General features: G+C 43.3%; 1 protein-coding gene across 2 annotated transcripts in view; it reads left to right on the top strand.

The window, feature by feature from the left end:
- Positions 1–17,210, top strand: part of chchd6a (coiled-coil-helix-coiled-coil-helix domain containing 6a) — a 67,523-nt gene that overhangs the window by 7,990 nt on the left and 42,323 nt on the right. Inside the window, exons 3-6 of one of the 2 annotated variants that reach the window (XM_023991301.2) lie at positions 3,241–3,349; positions 3,782–3,926; positions 13,367–13,390; positions 14,614–14,697. In XM_023991301.2, the coding sequence (XP_023847069.1) occupies positions 3,241–3,349; positions 3,782–3,926; positions 13,367–13,390; positions 14,614–14,697 (362 nt within the window). The remainder of the gene's footprint in view (positions 1–3,240; positions 3,350–3,781; positions 3,927–13,366; positions 13,391–14,613; positions 14,698–17,210) is intronic. The other variant, XM_023991302.2, reaches the window with a different exon arrangement.

The raw sequence follows: 17,210 nt of genomic DNA, 5'->3' as shown, positions 1-17,210 counted from the left end.
ACTAGCTGTAACGTAACAACATGTCATATCGGTGCATTACTAGCTGTAACGTAACAACATGTCATATCGGTGCATTACTAGCTGTAACGTAACAAAATTTGGAAAAAGTCAGAGGTCTGAATACTTTCCAAGGCACTATATATGCAAATAATTGTCCAATATTGACTACTTTTTGTGATCACGTCAAAGTTTATTGCCCTCGTACATAGATTTGCAGATGCCATCAAGAGTGTAGCGAAATGCTTATGTTCCTAGCTTCAGTGGTGTGGTAATATCTAACTATAACAATACAAATAGCTACTTAGACTATCTGCATTGAACCCCCTTTGCACTAAATCTTTTGACTCATAACATACGCTGCTGCTATTGCGTATTATCTATCTTGTTGCCTAGTCACTTTACCCTACCTATATGTACATGTCTACCTCAGTTACCTCGTATCCCTGCACATCGACTCGGTACTGGTACCCCGTGTGTATAGCCAAGTTATCATTACTTATTGTGTATTTATTCCTCTTGTTATTATCTTTCTATTTTTGTCTCTGCATTGTTAGTAAGTAAGCATTTCACAGTTATTATACACCTGTTGTTTACAAAGCAATCGGCAAATCAAATTTGGTTTGACATGTATAATACAAAAAGTAAAATGAAGAAAAAAACTAGAAATGAAGAAATACCAGAGCGAGCAATGTCAGAGTCCGGCATATAAATATATTTAGACTGTGTGTATATGTACAGTACCAGTCAAAAGTTTGGACACACCTACTTATTACCGGATTTTTCTTTATTTTTATTGTAGAAAATGTGCCTTGTTAAAAGTTCATTTGTGGAATGTATTTCCTTCCTAATGCGTTTGAGCCAATCAGTTGGGTTGTGACAAGATAGGAGTGGTATACAGAAGATGGCCCTATTTGGTAAAAGACTAAGTCTATATTATGGCAAGAACAGCTCAAAAAGCAAAGAGAAATGACAGTCCATCATTACTTTTAAACATGAAGGTCAGTCAATCTGGAACACTTTCAAGAACTTTCAAAGTTTGTATAAGTGCAGTTGCAAGAACCATCAAGTGCAATACACGAGCAATGGACATTAGACCGGTGGAAATCTGCCTTTTGGTCCAAATTTGAGATTTTTGGTTCCAACCGTTGTCTTTGTGAGACGTGGACCAGCATCATCATTCCATCAGCAATCTAGTGTTTCAAGACTGTAATATGGCTCCACCTATGGTATGCTAGTGTAGACATGCTAGTGTAGGCCCCGGTGCACAACTGAGCAAGAGACAAGTACATTAGTGTCTAGTTTGAGAAACAGACGCGTCACAAGTCCTCAACTGGCAGCTTCATTAAATAGTACCCGCAAAACACCAGTCTCAACGTCAACAGTGAAGAGGTGACTCCAGGATGCTGGCCTTCTAGGCAGAGTTGCAAAGAAAAAGCCATATCTCAGACTGACCAATAAAAATAAAAGATTAAGATGGGGAAAAGAACAGAGATACTGAACAGAGGAAGATTGGAAAACAGTGTTATGMACAGACAAATCTAAGTTTGATGTGTTCAGATCACAAAGAAGAACATTCGTGAGATGCAGAAAAAATGAAAAGATGCTGGAGGAGTGCTTGACCCCATCTGTCAAGCATGGTGGCGGCAATGTGATGGTCCAGGGTGGTGTTAAAGTGGGAGATTTGTACAGGGTAAAAGGGATCTTGAAGAAGGAAAGCTATCACTCCATTTTGCAACGCCATGCCATACCCTGTGGACGGCGCTTAATTGGAGCCTATTTCCTTCTACAACAGGGCAATGACCCAAAGCACATTTCCAAACTATGCAATAACTATTTAGGGAAGAAGCAGTCAGCTGGTATTCTGTCTAATGGAGTGGCCAGCACAGTCACCGGTTCTCAACCCTATTGAGCTGTTGTGGGAGCAGCTTGACTGTATGGTATGTAAGAAGTGGCCATCAAGCCAATCCAACTTGTGGGAGGTGCTTCAGGAAGCATGGGGTGAAATCTCTTCAGATTACCTCAACAAATTGACAACTAGAATGCCAAAGATCTGCTAGGCTGTAATTGCTGCAAATGGAGAATCCTTTGACGAAAGCTAAGTTTGAAGGACACAATTATTATTTCAATTAAAACAGTGAAGAGGCGACTCCGGGATGCTGGCCTAGGCAGAGTTGCTCTGTCCAGTATCTGTATTCTATTGCCCATCTTAATCTTTTATTTTTGTTGGCCAGTCTAAGATATGGCTTATTCTTTGCAACTCTGCCTAGAAGGCCAGCATCCCGGAGTCCCCTCTTCACTGTTGACGTTGAGACTGGTGTTTTGCGGGTACTATTTAATGAAGCTGCCATTTCAGTTTCTCAAACTGGACACTCTAATGTACTTGTCCTTTTGCTCAGTTGTGCACCTGGGCCTCCCACTCCTCTTTCTATTCTGGTTAGAGCCAGTTTGCGCTGTTCTGTGAAGGGAGTAGTACACATCGTTGTACGAGGTCTTCCGTTTCTTGGCAATTTCTTGCATGGAATAGCCTTTGTTTCTCAGAACAAGAATAGACTGACAAGTTTCAGAAGAAAGTTCTTTGTTTCTGGCCATTTCGAGACTGTAATCGAACCCTACAAATGCTGATGCTCCAGATACTCAACTAGTCTAAAGAAGGCCAGTTTTATTGCCTCTTTAATCAGGACAACAGTTTTCAGCTGTGCTAACATAATTGCAAAAGGGTTTTCTAATGATCAATTAGCCTTTTAAAATGATAAACTTGGATTAGCTAACACAACGTGCCATTGGAACACAGGAGTGATGGTTGCTGATAATGGGCCTCTGTACACCTATGAAGATATTCCATAAAAAATCTGCCATTTCCAGCTACAATAGTCATTTACAGCATTAACAATGTCTACACTGTATTTCTGATCAATTTGATGTTATTTTAATGGACATAATTTACTTTTCTTTAAAAAACAAGGACATTTCTAAGTGACCCCAAACTTTTGAACGGTAGTGTAAATAGTAAAGTAAAATACAGATACTCCCCAAAAATATTTAAGTAAAAATACTTGAAAGTACTACTTTAGTGCTTTACACCACTGGTATTGTGTGTAGATTGATGAGGGGGGAAAAAACSAGTTAATCAATTTTAGAATAAGGCTGTAGCGTAACAAAATGTGAAAAACGTCAAGGGGTCTGAATACTTTCCGAAGGCACTGTACATAGAAAAGGTGTGATGAATGTTATTGTTTGCAGGTCCCCCTCCCTCTCCCCGTCCATCGCCAACCCAGCAGCAGCGCCAACCCCGGCCTCAGCCCAGTCCACAGACAGCCCACTCTGACACCAAGGAGGAGCTCAAGAAGAGGTGGGGTTCTGAGTGAAAAACAGTTACCTAGCGGGGGGTGGGGGGGGGCCTTGTAAAGGCCTGGTAAAAGTCTCATGACCGTAATGTTCATTTAATCGGCTCCAAAACAAAAACATTGCAGACCAAACAATAACACTAGTGTTTGGACATTTATTTTTCTGATATTGACTTTCTTCTTTCACCTGTACTAAAAGACACGTTATGTGAAAAGTAATCCCTTATGAAGGTTAATATAAAATTAGATGATTTTTGACAATTGTCTTCTATTGTAGACTTTTCACACAGGTCATACATGTGGTATATTTTGCCCCCTTGTGGGATGTTGTAAATGGCACAGTTAAAACAGAATGGCACCATTGTAGGATTGACAGTTGTGTGTTTCATGCAGCGTGTCAGATCACAAAAGCATTCGTGTGTGTGTGTGTTCCTCAGGTATGAGCGGCAACAAACAGTGGTTCAGGAGGAGTTAACGAAGGTGGCCCGGCGGGAGAGAGAGGCAGCCAGGACAGAGATGAGCAAAGCACTGTACAGAGAGAGGCTTCAATCATGCCAGGAGAGGGAAAAGACCAAACTACTAGTAAATCTGTCTCTCTCTCTATCTATCTCTCTCTCTTTCTCGCTTTAGTTCTCTCTCTGTGTCTTTCTTTCTCTGTCTCACTCCCTCTGTTTTATTTTGTCCCTCTGTTTTATCTTGTATTCCCCTCTGTAACGTCTCTCTCTCTCTCACCTTGGAGATCCACGGTGTGTTCAGGCTTTTTGGAGTAATGTATAATCACACCTCTGGGTATCTGTCATTGGTAACTTTTTCTTTCCACTCTACTTTGCATGATCTTTCTCTGTTGCTTCATGTATCTGTGTGGGACATTCTCTGAAACCACAATCATTGCAGTGTCCGCTAACATACCATAGGTGGAGCCATATTACAGTCTTGAAACACTAGATTGCTGATGGAATGATGATGCTGGTCCACGTCTCATGTCCCCCCAAAAATATATAAAATGAACAACCACAAACGGTGCACTCTAACAGTCTGAAGCCGGCAGTCGAGCTTCACCTCGGCAATCTGCATTATACACACAGGTAAACGTGTGTGAACAGGTGCCGTATGCATACACACGTGGTGCATCCACAGGCAGTCATATGAAGAGATGCACACTGCACAGACATGCACTGGTACATGCATTTACATATGACATATTCCTGTCACATCTTTGCATTGTTATCTTCCTCAAGTCCCCTCGGGCTAGTAAGGAGCCTGGTTAAGTTTTCTTTCACAAATAGAACATTTGACAGCGCTCAAATTGCTTCTTTTTGATTATACCAATTTCCACCTAACCCTGTTTCTCTCCCCACCCCCCTTCTCCTCCCACGCTCCCCCCTCCCTCACTCATCACCCACAAGGTTGTGCTATCTTACGGTGTGTGAGCGGTAAATTGGACCCAGAGACTTTCCTAGGGCTTTAGATAGGAGGGGAACACGTGTTTTACACGCAGCCCCTTTCAGGAAGCCTGCACAGAGATGTGTTTTGGAGGCTCTTATCTTCGCTCAGACACACGTCGGACACTAATAGAAATTCGTTGGAGAGGGAGCGTGTGGGGAATGCTCAATGAGCCACCGGAGCCCGGGCCTCTGATGTGAGAGGAGGGGTAACTGGTAATTGCAGTTCCTCCCCCATCACACCCTTCCTCTCCCCCCTTTCCATCTCCCCAATACGTCCCCTCCCTGCCTCCTGATTAGTCAGGACATTAATGACAGTGATTGTAACCATGGCAACCCTTAACCTTGGTGGATCTGCAGCTGTAGTAGTATACCATCCTCCTCAAATGTGAAAGGAGACTGAATACGGTACCAATGGCCTGTTTATGCTTTACAGTGCAGATGATGCAGGCTGACCCTCCATGTTAGTAGGAGAATGTGGGGTTGTAGGGGAGTCATCCAGGCCTACATTGTGCTCTGCCTTGCTTGACATGCTCTCCTAGGCTCTGGCCTGGGCGTCAATGGCTCTGTGAATGGACTCAACTCCAAGAGATCCAGGATAAACTGGAGCTCTGGCATACCCTAACRAGCAATCTGCATCCCTATCAGTTACTGATGACAGGGTCTGTCCCAGAGCGTGAAGTCACAAGCTCTGCTATGTAAAAGCCTAATTATGATCACCAGAACAGCTAAACCAAAACATTTTGATTAGAGGTCGACCGATTAATCGGAATGGCCGATTAATTAGGGCCGATTCCAAGTTTTCATAACAATCGGAAATCGGTAATTTTGGACACCGATTTGGCCGATTTTATMATTATTATTATATATWTTTTTTTACACCTTTATTTAACTAGGCAAGTCAGTTAAGAACACATTCTTATTTTCAATGACGGCCTAGGAACAGTGGGTTAACTGCCTTGTTCATGGGCAGAACGACAGATTTTTACCTTGTCAGCTCGGGGATTCAATTTTGCAACCTTACAGTTAACTAGTCCAACGCTCTAACCACCTGCTTTACATTGCACTCCACAAGGAGCCTGCCTGTTACGCGAATGCAGTAAGAAGCCAAGGTAAGTTGCTAGCTAGCATTAAACTTATCTTATAAAAAACAATCAATCAGTCATAATCACTAGTTAACTACACATGGTTGATGATATTACTAGTTTATCTAGCGTGTCCTGCGTTGCATATAATCGATGCAGTGCGCATTCACGAAAAAGGACTGTCGTTGCTCCAACGTGTACCTAACCATAAACATCAATGCCTTTCTTAAAATCAATACACAGAKGTATATATTTTTAATCCTGCATATTTAGCTAAAATAAATCCAGGTTAGCAGGCAATATTAACCAGGTGAAATTGTGTCACTTCTCTTGCGTTCATTGCACGCAGAGTCAGGGTATATGCAACAGTTTGGGCCGCCTGGCTCGTTGCAAACTAATTTGCCAGAATTTTACGTAATTATGACATAACATTGAAGGTTGTGCAATGTAACAGGAATATTTAGACTTATGGATACCACCCGTTAGATAAAATACGGAACGGTTCTGTATTTCACTGAAAGAATAAACGTTTTGTTTTCGAGATGATAGTTTCCGGATTCGACCATATTAATGCACTAAGGCTTGTATTTCTGTGTGTTATTATGTTATAATTAAGTCTATGATTTGATAGGGCAGTCTGACTGAGCGATGGTAGGCACCAGCAGGCTCGTAAGCATTCATTCCAACAGCACTTTTGTGCGTTTTGCCAGCAGCTCTTCGCTGTMCTTCAAGCATTGCGCTGTTTATGACTTCAAGCCTATCAACTCCCGAGATTAGGCTGGTGTAACCGATGTGAAATGGCTAGCTAGTTAGCGGGGTGCGCGCTAATAGCGTTTCAAAAGTCACTTGCTCTGAGACTTGGACTAGTTGTTCCCCTTGCTCTGCATGGGTAACGCTGCTTTGAGGGTGGCTGTTGTCCATGTTCCTGGTTCGAGCCCAGGTAGGGGCGAGGAGAGGGACGGAAGCTATACTGTTACACTTGCAATACTAAAGTGCCTATAAGAACATCCAATAGTCAAAGGTATATGAAATACAAATCGTATAGAGAGAAATAGTCCTATAATTCCTATAATAACTACAACCTAAAACTTCTTACCTGGGAATATTGAAGACTCATGTTAAAAGGAACCACCAGCTTTCATATGTTCTCATGTTCTGAGCAAGGAACTTAAACGTTAGCTTTCTTACATGGCACATATTGCACTTTTACTTTCTTCRCCAACACTTTGTTTTTGCATTATTTAAACCAAATTGAACATGTTTCATTATTTATTTGAGGCTAAATTMATTTTATTGATGTATTATATTAAAATAAGTGTTAATTCAGTATTGTTGTAATTGTCATTATTACAATTACATTTWAAAAAATCGGCCGATCTAATCGGTATTGGCTTTTTTTGGTCCTCCAATAATCGGTATCGGCGCTGAAAAATCATAATCGGTCGACCTCTAATTTTGATGGCCATTTGGGCTCTAAAATTAGTTCCATTATGATCAAATCAGATCCCCACAGTGAATTCATTTAACATTTGCTACAAATTAAGATATTTTAGTAAATAGTGATCCATTCTGACTACTACATTTGTCGTCACACAGGGATACATGCSCACACAGACCGATCGCAGGCTACAAGGAGCCTCTCTCAGACAGGATGAAAATGATTACATCGACCATGATTCTTTGCTAGTTACCACCACTTACACCCCCATTGGGAGTTTTCCATAGGAAACTATCTGCTGGTTTTAATGTCTATGGTCTGTCCACATAAAATCAATGATTAGTAGAGGTGGGACCAAGTTACTGTTATCCGAGTCACAAGGTCCGAGTCTCTAGTCGACTCCCAAGTAGAACGAGTTGAGTCTCGAACCAAGTCCAAGTCGTGCATTCTAATTCATTTTAACAACAAATTCCATTAATTTTTAGAGCTGCATATTTATTTATTTATGGAAATCATCTCTCCTTACAATTTGACGTTTGCGCTGCTCCCGATCCTATAGCTGTACAGAAAATCAATCTGTTCGCTATCTCACCCGACCTGTGTTGATTGACAGTTTGCTGGTCCAATCAGAGGGCTGTGTGTGTGTTTCACTAGCCAAACTGTGGCTTACATTTTTTTTAAATAATAATATTACATGTTCGATGCTGCGGCTACTGTCTCTGGCTGAGTGGAGAGTACTCCAATGAGTTACAAAAACCTGGCCAGATAATTTCAAGTCATCAGTCTCAAGTCAAAGTTGAGTCTTGAGGCTCCAAGTCCAAGTAAAGTCTCAAGTTCTTTTCTTTTAAGTCGTGTCCAAGTCATCTGACTCGAGTCCATACCTCTGATTAGTATCAGGAAAGTAACTGGTTAATGAAGCATCATTTGACTTCTAGGCTACTTTCCTGGGGGACTATTGCTGGTGTTAGTGATAGTTCACTATTTGACCATGGACCCGCTGGTCTGATCAATAACTCCCTTCTGTGTCTCTGTGATTCACTGTCTCTGACAAACAAACAAAAGGTCTCTGCATCAACTCAATTCATTAGCACACTATTACACTCATTGTTCAGCCCCTCATGTGCCTTTTGTCAGACTGTGTAAGAGAATAGCAATGTTATTATTAGAGGGAAGATGATAAAAGCGTTTCTCTTGTCTTTGTCGGGGTTGGCGCCGAGCATCAGCCAAGGTCACTGGAGGATGTGAAGCGGAGCATCAGCACCCTCCTTTTATTTCATCCCCCGTTCCGGCCTTTTGTCTTCATCCAACTAAACCACTGGACCTCCTCCTCTATCTGCCAAGGCCCTTGCTGCTCTGCGCCCTACAGTATGAATACTCATTGTTAATAGCGAGAGAGAGACTAAAGGGATTTWGTCTTTTAAAACGTATTAATGCCCTTTTGCAGTCTGTCAGCAGAAATGTCTAGATAGTCATATTAGCATACTGTGGATTCTTTCCCCTCTCTGCTCTGTACAATTAAAAAGCTAATTTCATTAGCAGCCTCCCAGCTTAGCTTTTGATACAGTTTCACACCAAATGCCATCTATGGTTTCTCAGGGCTGTTTGCACATTGCGACTCACAGTGAATACTTAGTACATACCGCATAAATACAAATGTAACAAGATCTGTATTTGTTATGGTTCGACCGTACGGTATCTTATCCCTCACAGCAAGTTGTGTTTGGCTCGGTTCCTTCCCTTGGCTAACCCCTTCCCTTGTCTTCCACATGTCCTTTTAGAGTTAAGTGGTTGTAAACTTTGTTATCACTACATTAGCATGCAGTTAACCTGATGCTTTTGTGAATGTATGACAAGGTTAACTGCAGGCWGTGCCCCCAATCCCAACCAGATTTCCATTAAACTCTTCCTCATCTCAACACCAGATGGCAGTATAAGTATTCCATATCCCAGGTCTGGGTCTATGTGCTGCATGAAGGCCTACAGTAGACCACTCGTCTACCTAAGTGTGTAATTTCCCTCTCCTAGGAAAGCTAGAGACAAATGTTATGATATCACCCCAGATAATCGAATAAGCCCTAATCGCTCTCATTTTCACAAGGATATCCGTCCAGCAGACTAAGCCATTTACCTCCATTATAATATGGATGGTAGAGTGGTGCTGTACAACAGTATAAGCATAGTAAACTATTCTCTAGTGAAGATGGATAGGGGATTTGAAGTGGCAAGCTGCTGTGTGAGCCGACAGATGTTTAGTTTGATTGGAAATCTTTACCTTTCCGTTTTACATGATTCACATTTCCTCAGCTGTGTAGCCTATTGTTTCTAAAACTATCGTCTTACATACTCAGACTACATTCCTTTATTGGTTTTCCTCGAAATTGGAACAGCTGTGTGCTCAGCGCTTCTAGAAAAATCCACTCTACTTACTGTAGACATATAGCAGCCTGCTTCATTACTGTGGCTCAGATGCATACAAAATACAAATCCAGCTATATATTGTTAGCATTTATGCTTTTGGCTCGCGTTCATACAGAAACCTTGTTAGAGGTTGAAGCAAACGGCTGAGAGGAGGAGAGCAGTGAAGAGCTGTCTGCTCTGTTGTGATGCAATAGTTTACAACTGGCAAGAACTGTGCCAGTTGAGGGTTAGTATGAAATCGGTCAGACCAGATTGAGGGGAGTCCCAGGTGACAGTTTTGGCTGTCCTCTCGTTGTCGTGACCTGTCATGTGTGATAGATTGGAGAGCCCTGGGTTCATCTCTGAGATGGCAGACAGAGCCACTAGTTATCTGTCCTTAGATGCTCTGTAGTGTATCCCTGGTCCTCTAGAACACAATCAGTACAATTCTCTTCACTCACAAATTATTTTCTGCTGGACTGCTCAGTATGGATGCTGCAGAAGTTTAAAGTTAGCTAGTAAATTTGAGTCTTTTTGGTTTGTAACTTCTTGTAGGGTGCTCACACCCTTGTGTTGATTCAATTCATACCCTTCTTCTCTCTCTCTCTCTCTCTCTCTCTCTTTCGTTTATCAGAGGGCTAGTAGTAGCAGCAGTAATCGGGGCTGTGCAGAGAGAGTGAACAGGGCTTGCACAGATAACCCAGCTATCGGTAATTGTAATCTCAGAGCTGACATCTTTCTGCATGTAAAGCTATTAAGGCTCCGCTAGCTGCGTCTCACAAGCAGCCCAGAATGGCAGTAATTGCAGACGAGGTGACGGCAGGTGGAGGGGACAGAGATTTTATCCCTCACACTCTGAACGGCAGAACCACTGCACACAACACACCTGCTGCTCACTACTCTCCTCTCAGAACGTGTGGAGTGAGAGGGAATTAGTCAATTGGCTTAGCTGCTTCTGGAGATCTTAAACAGTAGAGACAGAACACTGTGGGATTATTTGTGTCTAATTTTGTTTAGTTTACAATGTGAACAGACTGTGTGGCCAGACTGTCACTGCTTTGTTCAGTCAATAATCATTGGTTTGACTGATAACTGAGGTCTGAACGATACCTAATGAGACATCTTATTGGCTGATATCAAGGGTATTTGCACATCGTCTGTTGTGTGTGTGTGTGTTTGATTTGTTTACGTACTTTGTGAGACTAGCTTAAGCCTTTATATTCTTTGTGAATGTGTGTGAGTGCCCCTCTCCCTGCTCCTTTTTATTTAACATCATTACTGTCAGGGCAGCCGGTTCCTTTTGGATAAGAAGAACTGCAGTTGTTTTCCAGCAAGGAGCCGTGCTGTAGAGTTATTAATGGTAGAAGAGATGGGGGAGAGGAAAGCCGGTGGCCCATATTGTCCTGCTCTCCAGACACCTTCCACTCTGGGTAATCACTTTGATTACTAACTGCTCATTTATTGCATAGCTGGGAGCTATGTGTTAAATACATGCATCTTAGTAAYTAAACAGAGGAGAGGAGCAGACGGAGCTGAGACTGCTGCTATCAGATGGCTACTCAGCACAAACAACCCAGAGGAGAAGAGATGGGACGTGTGTGTACACAGGCAGAGTGCAGGGGTGTACAGGCTCTGTGGGTTTGAGTTAGTGAGCGGGGCTCTTTTAATGTGCTCTAGACTAACTGTACTCTGATGCTGAGATACCATGTAGACTAGATGAGGGCAATGAGGAATGTAGCCGTCAAATAGCTCTGATTCACCATCCGCTGTCCAGAATGTCTGTTACGATGACAAGTGTCTCTTCTAGCTTGTTCTGTGTTTAACGTCCATATGATTCATATGCATAGTGGGGTGTTTGCATTATGCATAACTTATTTGAGTAAAGCTAGCCTATATCTCTCACCAGATTCTCTCTGGTGCTTTGTGTTCCTGATCCGTTTCCCCTGATCCACTGGGACTTGTCTTCAGTTCCAGTTTCACCACTCAGTTCTAGATTAGAGTCCTCTCTCTCTCTCTCTCTCTCTCTCTCTCTCTCTCTCTCTCTCTCTCTCTCTCTCTCTCCTCTCTCTCTGGGCCTTCCTGTTTCTCTGCATCCACTCCATCCGGCCTATGTACTGAGTTACAGCCCAACAGATAACCAGGCATGGACGGCCTTATTTATGAGTAACCAGCGCCCAGCAAGCTTCATCTCAAGACGTATCTATGTAATTCATGTTTGGCTGAGTATTATCTGCTGGCTCCAGATTCCCGGAGAAGGAGAGAGCCCGTCCCATTGCCTTTTGTCTCTGCTGCAAATTAAAAGGGGATCCATTTTTTAAAATGACGAGGTCTGTGTGTGGTCAGGGAGAAAGGGATTAGGCCTGCTGCTATAGTGCTGCTGGTCCATTGGTTCAATTCAGGGTGTCACTCATTAGTATTAGTGATGGTGTGTGCATGTCGATGTCCAAATGTAAGGCTCTCAGATTGTATGTTAGCTATAGAGATGAGGCTGTAATTTAGCAGCTTGCTGTAACTACCTATAGAGAAAATACACTGAAACCCCATCACGTCTTGACCATATACTGTATAATGTGATGTGTGCCTGGCTAGATATGTAGGCTAGAACGAGCACTTACTTGAAAAACATGTGGCACACAAGCTGCAGTGTGAATAAGAATGTCAGACATGCAGACAGTAAGTCAGACATACAGACAGCAAGAGCGTAACACAGCAGAAGTGTTTTCAGAGCTAATTCCCCTCTCCTCCCTCAACTTTCAGCCAGTCCTGAACACCAGGGACTAATAGAGAGATTTTCCTTAGGCGTTTTACTGTGATTGTAACGCCTGTAATTTACGCTGGAGCTGCTGTCATCTTCATCCTGGGCTGCCTGGCTGAGTCTAGAGGGGAGAGGAGAAGCTATAATGAAGCAGACACATACTAGAGACTTGAGGGTCTTTAAATGGTGTCAAAGAGCCTTTCACACAGGAAAGGACAGGTGAAGCTCTAAGCAGTGACACCAGCTAGAGTGATCCGCTAGGCTAAATGCATTGTGTTTCGAAGCACGTGCTGGCTTGATTAGGAACCCTGTTTGAAGAACAGTACAGTGACTGAAAGCTCTCTAAACTTTGGACCCTGGTTGATTTCTGTGAGTGGAGAAAGAGAAAGTGAACGTCTCAGAAATATTCTTTACTTTGAGTTGCAGAAAAGGGCCTTGGGGTTTGAGAACTGTCTCAACTGGGCAGAACTCTCAATCCAAAGAAAACACTGTTGGACAGTTCTACCAACCCCATGGCTGTAGCCCACAGCCTCTCAGACAGTGGGAAGTAACCATCCTCTACTTGGCTCTTTGTACCGTCTAGTTTTTATACCCCACCGAGGCATTCTCAGCCAAACTATAGCTTTCTCACAAGAGCAGAACTCTTTATGAAATCAAATTACCGCCCCTCCCATCCTGCAGCCTATTTATTTAACACACCCATTCTGTGTTTAGTAGATTTACCATTCAGCAGCCTTTTATAATGATGACGAATCATCCCTCTCCCTTTCGCTTGACCCCCTCCTTTAACCACTCTGCCTCTCAATATTCACAGCAGCGGCCCTTTTACTTTTCTTAACTTCCTTTTTCTCTCTCTCTCTCTTTTCCTTCCCGTCCCTCACGTTCTCTATCGCTCACCTTTCTAGCCTGCTGAAGAGGTGGATGCCTGGGTAAGCACAGCCTGATGTTCTGTTAATATCCCTCTCTTTTCCTCCCTGTTCCAACCACCGTGTTGTTATTGCCCTGCATTAAGGCTGAATGTGTGCATGCAGACAGGGCACTCTGCCGCCGTGCTACAGAGCTATCCAGTTAGGAAATTGCATATGATCTGCGTGCTGATGGAGGTTGTTTTCTGTGCGAGAGACACGGGAGATGGGAGGAAAAGGGGGTGATTTTCGCCTGGGTGTAATTTAAGGTTGCGCTTTGTTGCGTTCTGTTGTCTGGCTCTACATGCTACGCTCTCACTCAGCGCTGCAGGAAGCCCTCGCATTGCCACTAGCGTCTGCCATGCACTCTGAGCACAGCCAACGGGGGGGGGGGGGTGTGTGTGTGTGTCTTTAAGTGCATCCCTGCTGTGCTATGTCCATCTATGTGTATCTCGTCAGCCTGAGCCCCAGTGACCTGAACCCGTCCTCCATGGCCATCTCCTCAGTTGTCTCCAGACAGTTTAAGGAAAGCAGCTGTCCTCAGTGACGTCTGTTGCTCTCTGTCCCTCCTCTCCACTCAGCTCTTAATCTCTTCACATACTACTAAACTAACTGTCCTACAGCCATACACTACTTACTTCCTCCTCTTTCTCTGGCTGCTGTACTTCTACTGATCTCTCTCGCTCTTCTACCTCTCCCACAGACACTACTGTCTCTTTGGTATTTGCTACAGCGAAATTCAATACATTTTTTGGTTTTCCAGAAGTCGTAGTTGGGGGATTCCGGATATCCTGCTTATTCCCTCCTGATTCCGGGAATCCTCTAACCGGAATTTGGAGAAAATCAAGGAATTTATTGAGCGTTTTTGTTGTTGTTGCAACACTGGCTACAGTTATTACAGGCCACTACACAGTAAACTCACTGGAGTGGACTCACCACAGCCCACAACCAGAGAGACCGAAGCAGGAGCACGGTGTCATGGATGAGGACGAGGAGTACTCCAGTCTGCGTGTCAGTTGCATGTTTGTAGTTGTTTGTAGTCATGGGGGTTGGATGTGTTCCTGAATGGTACTTCATCATCATTTTCAATGCTTTGCTTTCTTTCACTCTGTTTGTTTTTGGGCTCCTTTCAGTGGTTTAATGTCCTCTTTGCATTGTGAGTGACTGTCCAGACGTGTACAGAGTAGTCTGACTAGTGACTCCCTGCCCAACCTGACCACAGTGTGTGTGCGCTTTCTCTCTTTCAGGCTAAACAGTTGGAGAAGAAGGAGGCAGAGCTGAAAGCACTGGATGCCTTTTTCAAGGAGCAGTTGGCACAACTGGAGAAGAGGGTATGAGACCATTTTATAAAGAGAAACACACAGTAATACTATGCTACACACCACTGACCCTGACATACAGTATAAAGCTCCCATTTCTTCCCAAGCATAAATCAATGTAATTATGAAAATAGATATAAATGGGGATTGTTTCTTGACTTAATTATGAAGCCAGCCGTTAAAGCGTGAACATTCTCTGTGAGCCTCTTCACTGAATGTGTTGGGTGAAATGTAGCCCATCTGTTGTGATGAGCTTTCTCCGCATCACAAATGCACCCAGTAGTCCCATGCTTTCACTTTACTAACATGGTCAACAAGAGCAATTTACCCTTAGAGGGGGGAAAAAAGTAGTGTTTTTCTGGCTTTTAAGACCTTTCCCATCATTTTCCCTGACATTTCCGAGACATAAAAGTCGTGATGTGAAGCGCTAAGCAGCAGCCCTAACAGGCGCCGGCAGAGAGGACCTTTAATATCTCAGGCAGAGCAGAGGCAGTCCTGTAGGACCAGTAGGGAGACTCCTGGGGAGTTAGCATGCTATTTGTCTTGCGCTGCTGGCAGGGAAAGATGCAACTTGTGAACTGTGTCAGGAATTTGATAGGGCAACAATTGCCTCCCATAGAGCCACAGCAACAGTTAGAGAAAGGTAACGTAACAGTGATTTACTGTTAGTGGAAGCAGTGTTGGAGTCAAGGGGTTGATATTTTAAACATGTAGCCTGGTAGTAATGGTGGAGACAGCTTTCATACTACATTTATTATGACAAATGCTTTGTTACTCTTGGCCACAGATGGACTGGTCTGGGCTTGACTGTTTTCACACATTTTAAATAGCCTTTTTAATAGTGACTCTGAGTTCTATTACAGGGTAGTGAAGTGCTCAGATGGCTGCAAACGACAAAGATAATAATGAATATTTTCTCCCTGAGGTGGCGAGATGAAGTCCATCTGCTTCATACTGGAGGTCATAAAGTGATGTGTCTTTGTTCAGCTGGCCTACACTACTACGCCTTGATTGGCCCCATCTTCGTTTCGACGAGTGAGGAGGAGACGTTAAATGGAATGGGCTTTSCTTGCAGTGTGAGACGCGATGGAGCAGAAAGCGTCTGAGTGAAGCTGCCTTAAAGCCCATTGAGCTATTGGCTAATGAAGTCAGGGCCATTCTCCAAGATTTGCGATTGAATTTTTCAGAAAGAACAGCCGTTTTCTTCTTCCCTATGTCTCGTCTCTCCCTCATCATTTACACACAGGACAAAGGAATGTTCTCCTCTTGTGCGTTCTGCTATCATTGTCAAGTGGACTGGTTGATTTAGYATAAGGTCCTTTTTTAAATGAAGGGAGTGATCTGTTGGTTTTGGGTGGGAAGTGGCCCTCACCAACCTGTGTGTACCCTTATAGAAGACATGCCGACTCTGGCACAGCTGTAATTTACTCTGCGTGTCTTATTATATTGCTTCATTGATGGCAGCACCTTGTTGTCGCCAGCAATCTCCCCCAGCCACACACTGACAATCATAGTTTGTCTTGTGTGGATTAGCCCGCATTTTAAAGCACTGCAAGGCAACGCTTTTCATTCTTTTTCTGCCGACTGCTGTTACTGTGTGGCAGTCTCAAGGAACAAGGAGTTATATCAGAAATGTTTTACACCCTGCTAGATTATTATTGTAAAATGTATTCATAGCCTTTTTGTGTTTGTTCACTTAGGATCCGTTATTTGAACTAGATAGCATGTCAAATCATACGTTCCAATCTTCATGCATGGTCATGTGAAAACCAAGGGTTTGAGAGAGAAGTATTACCACTAGAAAGGCTGTTCATGGTTTGTTGTATCGCTAATTTACCACACCACTGTCTTCTTTAAAAAGATGTGGTTCCATGTCATGTAGCAAGCACTTTCCCCACTACCATTCTTTCCTGGCAATCAGACTTTGACCACCACATTGTAAACTGTCAAAGTGCCTGTTTGGGCACCAGGGGGCAGCTGTCTTGTGACAGTCTCCAATATTGGTTCGGTCCACAGGCAGGCAGGCGTTGTAGATTAGCACAGACTGATCATTAATTACCATGCAATCATCATAAATAAACATTTAATATCCAGCCTCTATTCACCCGAGCAACACATTGAGCCACCATGTGTATGATAGCAGTGAGTCGTCTAGGCCCTGTGTCAGATGCCTCTATTTATATTTACCTCATTATAAGAACGTGGCGTTTGCCAAAGGGATCAGTGACTGGCAGTGAAATGTTATYCGCAGTATTTGCTGTTGGGCTTTGGTTGTGTTATGATGGAACCGGACCAGGGAGGCAGATAATGCTGTGAAGTTGGCGTGTCTGTTCAAACTGCTGTCACTCTGTTTGGGGGAGGTGGGTGAGTCCCCGCCTGACAGACTGAATCAGAAAGAGGGATTCTAGACTTCATACCCTGAGTTCCCTTTACCTGCCAATGGAAGCCATTCATTGGAGCAGTCTGTCTACATTGTATAGGTAGGCTACAACTCTGACGGTCTGAAACTGTGAGAAAGGCTTTCT

The sequence above is a fragment of the Salvelinus sp. IW2-2015 genome, linkage group LG7, assembly GCF_002910315.2.
Source record: "Salvelinus sp. IW2-2015 linkage group LG7, ASM291031v2, whole genome shotgun sequence".
NCBI lineage: Eukaryota > Metazoa > Chordata > Actinopteri > Salmoniformes > Salmonidae > Salvelinus > Salvelinus sp. IW2-2015.
This window is presented reverse-complemented; position numbering and strand designations above follow the sequence as displayed.